The following is a 9,124-nucleotide window of genomic DNA, read 5'->3' as shown; positions in this document are numbered from 1 at the left end:
AGCCAGGATGGTCTCGATCTCCTGACCTCGTGATCTGCCCGTCTCGGCCTCCCAAAGTGCTGGGATTACAGGCTTGAGCCACCGCGCCCGGCCTTGAGTACTACTTTTGCCTTAAGGTTGTAATTATGATTTTTTTTAAACAAAAGGGACTTTAAAAAATTCAACATAGTTTCCAGACATTGATATTTCAGGTAAATATATTCTCACTTCCCATTTTAGATACATTTACAATGTTTCTTAATAGAACATGCTTGTGTATGCATGTCTAATGCATTTAACATGTAAAGAAGTAATCATTTGTAGGGTTTTTGTTTTTTTCTCTTTTTTTGAGACAGGGTCGTATCTTGTCACCCAGGTTGGAGTATAGTGGCGTGATCTTGGCTCACTTCAACCTCTGCCTCCTGGGTTCTAGTGATCCTTTCACATCAGCTTCCTGAGGAGCTTGGACCACAGACACACACCACCACACCCAGCTAATCTTTTTTTATTTTTTATTTTTTTGGTAGAGATGGGGTTTCACTATGTTGCCCAGGATGGTCTTGAACTCCTGAGCTCAAGTGATCCCCCCACCTCAGCCCCTCAAAGTGCTGGAATTACAGGTGTGAGCCACCATCCCAGCCGGCTGTTTTTTTCTTAAGAACATTTGGTTTAAAGACTGTTACTTATTACACTTTAAATATAAAACATAATATAAAAGACTGATATTCCTGGGCGAAATTACAGTATTACGTCTGATTGGAAAGGAATTGTCACTCAGGCATTAATAAACGAATAAATAAGGACTTTCTGTTTAAAAAAACAACTTGGCCAGGCATGGTGGCTCATACCTGTAATCCCAGCGCTTTGGGAGGCTGAGGTGGGAGGATGGCTTGAGCTCAGGAGTTCGATACCAGCCTGGGCAACACAGCGAAACCCCATCTCTACAAAAATTACAAAAATTAGCTGGGTGTGGTGGTATACACCTGTGGTCCCAGCTACTCAGGACGCTGAGAGAGGAAAATCAACTGAACCCAGCAGGCAGAGGCTGCAGCCGGCTGAGATGGAGCGACTACATCCTGGGTGACAGAGCAAGACCCTGTCTCAAAACAAAAATGAAAACAAAGAAAAAAACCTACTTTGAAGCCCAATAAAATTCTGAATGTTGATGTATGAGTCTCCTGAAGAGACCATTTTATTAAAATAGTCCCATTTTAATGGTTTGTTTTTTTTTTGGTCTTCTACCACCCCCCAAAAAATACAGTCAATTATTATCTACAGTAGTAATGTTCTATAAAGTCTCTGTGAACACTGAATTAATAAATTCAGTGGAATATAGAATCCCAAGAGGCATACAGGATTGAGTTTCTGTGAGCCTCTGGTCACAACATTTTTGTCAGCTGAACAATATATTGCCTTGTTTTATGTGTGTTTCTGTTTAAAGACAGTTTATTTGATCTTAGGCTCATGCCAACAGCACTGCAACTCAGGCCTGAATGAAGTTATCTAACTCATATATTTTCTCCGTAAGGCACATCACAGTCTTCCAGGGCTTAGGAGCACTAGGTAATACCTCACCACTATGTTTGGAGGCGATTTCAAAGAGCAAAATCACCAACGAGAAGCACAAACATGCAGAAAATGTGGCACAAAATAGATCACAAAAATAACCCTTGTTTACGGTATTAGAGTTGAAATCAGAAGGAAGAACATCGCTTTGTTTCATCTCAGCTGGGACACATGCATTGAGAGGCTCAAGTTGCCCCTCTGCATTCGTCAGTGAATGACCATGAAAGTCTGGGAGTATTGATTTGGGGGATTACAATTTGGGGAGTATTGATTTGGGGGCGATTGATTATCAAGTGGGCAAATGTGCAAACACAGAATCCATGAATAATGAAGATGGATTGCATTTAGAAAATATACCCACAGAAGAAGCTCTAAAGTGAATTAGGTGCAAGTTATGGGAGATACATACATACATATGGGAGATACTTGAGACAGTGTCTCACTCTGTTGGCCAGACTGAACTGCAGTGGCATGATCATGGCCCACTGCAACCTCGACCTCCCCGGCTCAAATGATCCTCCCACTTCAGCCTCCTGCGTAGCTGGAACTACAGGCACACACCACTGTGCCCAGTTAATTTTTTTGTATTTTTTTGTAGAGATAGGGTTTTGCCATGTTGCCCAGGCTGGTCTCAAACTCCCGGCCTCAAGTGATCCACCTACCTCAGTCTCCCAAAGTGCTGGGATTACTGGCATGAGCCACTGCACGTGGCATGGGAGATATTAATGGCCCTTAGTAACCACGGATAAATGTGAGCATTAGCAGTGGATTGAGTCTTTCTCAGTCCCGACTCCTATACCTCCTTAGCTTAGTAATCAGGACTCTACTTCTAGAAAGGTTTGCTTTCAAATGAGCCATTTTAAAGGACTCTTCTTTTGGGGGGTGGGTGGCGGCAGTCTGAGGCCAGGTGGATGGAGTGATTGGTCAAAGATCACAAAACTAGTTACCAAAAAAAATCTAGCAGAATAAAATACACTGGTGTCTTGTTCTTCAAACCCATTTCACCCTCACACCTCTGGCTTTCTTACATTGCTGCCTGGTAGAGATACCAAAGTTCATGTGCTGTGGATAGGAATGAAAACTTGATTGCTAACAATACAAAATGTATCTGTTGAGTGATATTTCTTTACTAGTTTGATCTGTACACAAACCCCATTTTTGATATTCAATATATCTCTGTGGCAGGTAAACTACAAAGATTAGTTTGCCTAAAATCACCACTAACAGTTGGATTATTTTGACCCTTAGAGCAACCCTTTCAGCCTCTATCTCTGCCCTCACAACTCATATCAAAACAAGAAACTTTGCTTGAGATTAATTTCCTCCCTGATATATTGGTAGGTCTGTGTAGGAAAAACTAATTTGAAGTTTTCTCTTGACACAGTACTGTGATTACACTCCCTCAAGAACTAACAGACTAGCACTTTCTGTCTATTGGTGGATAAAATTATGCCTAATAACACACTTATGACTTAATAAAGGCAGTCTTACTTGAAGCTCATTTTGACTTTGCAGAAATTGAAAGTAAAATGATGACCTATAGACATTGATTTTTTTAATAGACACAACTATTTTATATCTTGTGATAAGCAATCAATTGGACTTGTGGTGAGCTGGCTGATCTTTGCATTATCCAGACAGAGAAACAATCTTTAATATATTTCTCTACTTCTCAGCTATTACTTTAGAAGTACAAAGTATTCATTAAAACATTCAATTACGTCATAGAATTCAACCAGGGAACACTTAATATCCCTTTCAAATTTTAGTAATTCACATTGGCCATCCTTCTGGTTAAGAAAATCCGTAGTATTTTGGAACTGGAAGAGACTTTATGGATTTATGGACTCTAGACTTCTTATTTTAGAGGAAGCATGTTAAAATCTATAGCACTTAAATATCTTGCCCAAGATCAGCTATCTAATATTAAAGTACAGCAGCCAAAGCTAAAATTTATATCTCTCCTAAAATCAGGCCTGTGCTATTTCTGTCATCATCGTTGCCATGGAGGAAATAAGAAGGTTTTACTAGATGTCAAAATGTCATCATTGTTATGTGGTAAACACCAGTATATACGTGTGTGGGTTTATGTGTGTGCATACACAGTAAGATGTAGTTTTGTCTTTTTCAGTCATACATCATTTTTCTACGAAACAAAGAAGAATCAGAGCAATAAAAGAAATGGCCAGGGTCTTGGTTCCTGGAGGCCAGCTGATGATTTACGTTTGGGCAATGGAGCAAAAGAACCGTCGCTTTGAGAAGCAAGACGTGCTCGTTCCATGGAACAGGGCCCTGTGTTCCCAGCTCTTCTCAGAGTCCAGCCAGTCTGGGAGGAAGAGGCAGTGTGGACACTCAGAAAGAAGCCATCCCTACCATCCTCCTTGCTCTGAGTGTAGCTGTTCTGTTTGTTTTAAAGAGCAGTGTGGCTCAAAACGGTCCCACAGCGTGGACTATGAACCTGCTATGGCAAGAACTTGTTTTGCAAATATTTCTAAGGAAGGAGAGGAAGAATATGGATTCTACAACACATTAGGAAAATCATTTCGTTCCTGGTTTTTCTCCAGGTCTTTGGATGAGTCGACTCTGAGGAAGCAAATTGAAAGAGTAAGACCCTTGAAAAACACAGAAGTTTGGGCCAATAGCACTGTAACAGTCCAGCCTTCCAGACACTCTAGTTTAGACTTTGATCACCAAGAGCCATTTTCAACAAAAGAGCAAAACTTAGATGAGGAAGTGTTTGTGGAATCTTCTTCTCGAAAACAGTTAGAGTGGCTGAGAGCACCAGGCACTCTGAAGCATTTAAATGGAGACCATCAAGGAGAAATGAGGAGAAATGGAGGGGGGAGTTTTCTGGATAGCACTAATACCAGTGCGAATTGTGTGGATGCAGGTAACTTAGAAGATGATAATCCTTCTGCTAGTAAAATATTGAGAAGGATTTCTGCAGTCGGTTCCACAGATTCCAACGCAGATGATACAATGTCTGTCGAAGATCCACAGCCTGATCTTTTGGACTCCAGAGCCTTTATGCGCTACTACCACGTGTTTCGAGAAGGGGAGCTCTGCAGTCTGCTCAAGGAGAATGTATCAGAGCTCCGTATCCTGAGTTCTGGAAATGATCATGGTAACTGGTGTATCATTGCAGAGAAAAAGGGAAGTTGTGATTGATTGGATCCTTTTAGACAACTCCTCTAAAAGACGAACCACATTTTTTTTCACTAGGTTTGATATGGTTACCTGAATTTGCATTCAGTGTTATTGGTTAATACATTTATGATTTGGTCTGCAGAGACTGTGAATTATATGGTTGTTTTTGTTTTTATCTTTGAATAAGCACAGATCCTGGCACTGAAAGCAGTTGACAAAGGGTATTTGTGCTTAAATGTTAATATAAAAGATCTGAAGAAGCAACAGAAAATGCCCTTCAGTACAGCTCAGATTTTTTTTTAACCCCTGAGAGATAAAATACATTTATAGTGTTTTTCAGTGTTACACATGGATTTAAAAAGATGATGCTGTTAAATAATCTTTTAAAACAGTATTTTTATAAAGTGAGGGGATAATTTCTGGTTCTCAGGTTATAATTGAGAGCAGTGTGCAAGATAATAGGTAAACTTGATCCATTGCACAAATATACGTTGAACCATGTGATGACTTATCTTGCTGCCAAGGTCTTGCTTCTACTTAAAGTTTTCAGAAAACTGAGTAACAGTAGAGAGAACGAAGAAGTGTTACAAGGACTTTTCTAAATTGTAAGCTAACTTGCTTCAAAATAAGTTGACATGTGATAGTAAGGTTTTCAATGTAACCCAGGAGGTTTTTAAAGGCACTGTTAGGCTGAGCATGGTGGCTCATGCCTGTAATCCCAGCACTTTGGGAGGCCAAGGCAGAAGGATCACTTGAACCCAGGAGTTCAAGAGTAGCCTGGGCAACATAGCAAGACCCCATCTCTATAAAAAAATTAGCCAGGTGTGGTGGTGCAAGCCTGTCATCCACGCTACTCAAGAAACTGAGGCAGGAGGATCACGTGAGTCCAAGAGTTCAAGGCTGCAGTGAGCTATGATTGCACCACTGCACTGCAGCCTGGGCAGTATAACAAGACTCTGCCTCAAAATAATAATAATAATAATATTGATAAACGCAAATGTTAGCTTGTAAGTAGTGGAGGATGTAGGTACTAGTAGCTATATGCAAGTACCCAAGTGGTATTCTTCCAATCTTATTAGAAGCATGAATATTCAAGATTGATATTACTATTGCTTATTAGCAAGACTGTTATCAATCATGCTTATTAGAAGCATGAATATCCAAGACCAGGATTGACTAATGATGAGTCTGCATCAAGAACTAGGCATTTCTTTTGAGTTGACAGACTCTTTAGGAAAGGAGAATCTAGGTGAAGCACTGATTTTGGCTCTGAGAACAAACAGATTAAGGTACAGCATAGTTAGCCTTGGTAGAGGTATGACTGGGATTTGCTGTATCCTTTAAAATAATGTCTGGGCATTTATTTTATTGAAGGCAACTATATTTTATTAGTTATGTTAGGAATTTAGGTAGAATCAACTTCTACTTATTAAAGGTTGAATTTCTGTCGCTTTGTAGAGAAATGAATAGACTGGACACTGTGTGGTCAGTGTTTAGATTTGCCCACGGGTCTGTTTAAATCTATATCATGGATCCTGAGACATATATAATTAAGACAGGTCTAGAGACAGGAGAAGCAGAAATAAGCTGACCCAGGAGTACAGTCTCAAGTAGTTCATGAAAGAGAAAGTGGACATCTGACAACAGTCTTTTACTTTGTCCTGGCTGAAAATCCTAATCTTGTTTTATTTTTTTCCACTAAAAGTAACTAAAATAATAACGAATTTCATTTGTTCTTGGGTTCTTTTTTCCTTTAATGATTGTGCTGTAACTTAAAATAATGATGTTACTTTTGAACATTTTTAAAGCATATCTGAAAACGATTGATGTTTATAACTCTCTTTTGGCTTCAAAATAAGATTGTGTTATCACCATTTTGGTAGATGAGGTTGTCTGATGAAAATGATGTATATGACTTCTACCGTTCAGTGTACATCCTGCAGTAGTGGACGATTGAAAACATATATAAGCGGAGTATAAATTAAAGATTAATTTGGTTTCTTCTATTCCTTAATTTAGGATGTTAAACCATGACTGTAAGGGATTTTCTTGGTAAAAAGAGAAGATTCTCAGAGTCAAAAATGTTCTTACAACTCGGGCTTGATGGCCTTTGAATTAGGAATGGATTGTTCCTCTCTCTGAAGCCTGTTGTCACATGGGTTTTTAATCCTGGCCCTGCTGCTAGAAATCTGTGCTTGAAGTCATCTCTTTCTGGTGGTAACCTACCACTTAAAAGTCATGACGTGGTGGAACTCAGTTCACTAGATTCTTTAGCCTTTGAGCTAAACTGAGCAACCTCTTAGATGTACACACACCACTCTGTATGAAAGGGTTCTCTAGAATGGTTCTTTGGAGAGAAATATTTTCATGTAATTTTGACAGGAGTGTAAATAAAGCATGGTGACTAATAACTCTTTCACTCTTCATCTGATGAACGTAAGAATCTATGCATCCAGATATTATTTTGTATATAAATATTTAACTTGGTGATTGATAATCTCTCTTTGGGGTAACATGGAAAGCTCTTTTAAATTTAACTTCTGCCTTTGGATTTTTTTTTTAAAAAGGCCGCTGAAGAGCAAAACTAATGTAAACGTCTTGATCATTTAAAAAGCTTACTTGTCCTCGAAAGGAAACACGAGTCATCAGTGAGTATAAACGTAGACAGTTGATTTGTGAATGCTATCGGCCTCAACGTGCTTGATAATAGATTCTACCGATCTAGCTGGAGTAATTTGATCACTTACTTCCTTATTAATACTAGATCACACAGTGTCTTTCTTATTCCTTCTTCTTTACTTACTGGCATGAGCACAGAGTCCCACTATCTGAAATAGAAGGGAGAGTTTGGGGGATTATTGGAGGATTCTTAAAAACCTGGTTGGCAGTTGGGCACGATGGCTCATGCCTGTAATCTCAGCACTTCAGGAGGCCGAGGTGGGTGGATCAACTGAGGTCAGGAGTTTGAGACCAGCCTGACCAACATGGTGAAACCCCGTCTTTATTAAATACAAAAAATTAGCCGGGTTGGTGGTGCACGCCTGTAATCTCAGCTACTTTGGAGGCTGAGGCAGGAGAATCGCTTGAACCTGGGAGGTGGAGATTGCAGTGAGCCGAGATTGTGCCATTGCACTCCAGCCTGGGCAACAAGAGTGAAACTCCATCTCAGACAAAAAACAAAACAAAACAAAACTTTGTTGGCTTCCTGATGCCTCACTGTCTATTTGAGGAATTCCATGGAATCTTCAAAAGATTTGGGGGAAGTGCATTAACGTGGACAAAGGATGGAATCAAAATAATGTTACAGTGGGAATAATTCAAGCACCTATTTAAATTTTTTCCAATTGCCAGCATAGTGATGATATGACACCAGCATATCAAAGTAACTAACAAACTAGCTACACAAACATCTTGGAGTTTGGTTTGGTTCTCTTTTCTCATCACAGATCTCCGTGCAGAATCGTGCTCATCCTTATTTCTTGTTTGCCTTTCTATTTCCTTCCAAATTCTACATGCCAAGAATTTCTCTGTCTTTTAAGTGGCCATCAACTCAATAGGCAAAAATTTGGAATAAACCAGAGAAAAAAACAATCCAAATATAAACCAGGTAGGAACATGAATGCCCCTGAATATTAATGACCAAAAAAAAAAAAAAAAAAGGACTGGTGAATGTTTAAATTAAATTACTACATATATATGTACATATATAGGGGTTTGGAGGAGAACAGAAGGTCTAACTCGGGAGTTGGACTGGGTGGGGGCGGGCACAGGTTAAATGTGAGCTGTGAGCACCCAGTTTGGGAGGAAGGAGGAAATGGGAACCAACTGCCAGTCAAGCAGCTGCAGTCTAAGAAGAACGAATTAGGGCAGGCCTCAGCATCTCCTTCCGATTACAGACAAAATCTGAAATACGAATAGCCGTGAACTTTTCTTAATATACAACATTCATTAGTTTATATGCAGTCCTCACCACAGCCCTCCGAGAGAAGTATACTTATTGTTCCCATTTTGCAGATGAGGAAAACTGAGGCAGAAAGAAATTAAATTGCTTACGGTTACACACATAGTAGGTATCACACATTTAGTCAGAGGCAGAGCTGGGATTCAAACTCAGGTCTGGCTCCTAGCCTCTGCTCTTAACCACAACACCATATACTCCCACCCCTGGGCCCAGCTCATGTGCTTGGCAGAGTATTAGAGCCTTTCAAGGTAAGTGTGATTATCCGCTTTACAAATGAGCTTTGGAAAAGTTAAGCAAAGATTACGCAGCTAGACAGTAATTCAATAGTAGTCTCTTACCTATTTTTCCTTTTATTTTTTCATTTGTAAATCTGTTTTAATTTGATTTGAACTAAAAAATAGTACTTGATTGTGAAATATTCTGGGACCACTTTTCTCCAACTCTTCAACCTTTCAACAATTATATGATTGT

The 9,124-nt window shown here is 39.5% G+C and overlaps 1 protein-coding gene across 2 annotated transcripts in view; it reads left to right on the top strand.

The window, feature by feature from the left end:
* The window catches only part of KIAA1456 (KIAA1456 ortholog), a 90,327-nt gene extending 83,629 nt beyond the window's left edge, over positions 1 to 6,698 (top strand). For both annotated transcript variants that reach the window (XM_011970725.1, XM_011970726.1), the window contains one exon: positions 3,677 to 6,698. In XM_011970725.1, the coding sequence (XP_011826115.1) occupies positions 3,677 to 4,713 (1,037 nt within the window). In that variant the 3' untranslated portion in view covers positions 4,714 to 6,698. The remainder of the gene's footprint in view (positions 1 to 3,676) is intronic.
* The last annotated feature ends 2,426 nt before the right edge of the window (positions 6,699 to 9,124 follow it).

The sequence above is a fragment of the Mandrillus leucophaeus genome, unplaced genomic scaffold, assembly GCF_000951045.1.
Source record: "Mandrillus leucophaeus isolate KB7577 unplaced genomic scaffold, Mleu.le_1.0 Scaffold97, whole genome shotgun sequence".
Lineage (NCBI taxonomy): Eukaryota > Metazoa > Chordata > Mammalia > Primates > Cercopithecidae > Mandrillus > Mandrillus leucophaeus.
Note: the sequence above shows the minus strand (reverse complement) of the source record. Positions and strands in the feature narration are given on the sequence as shown.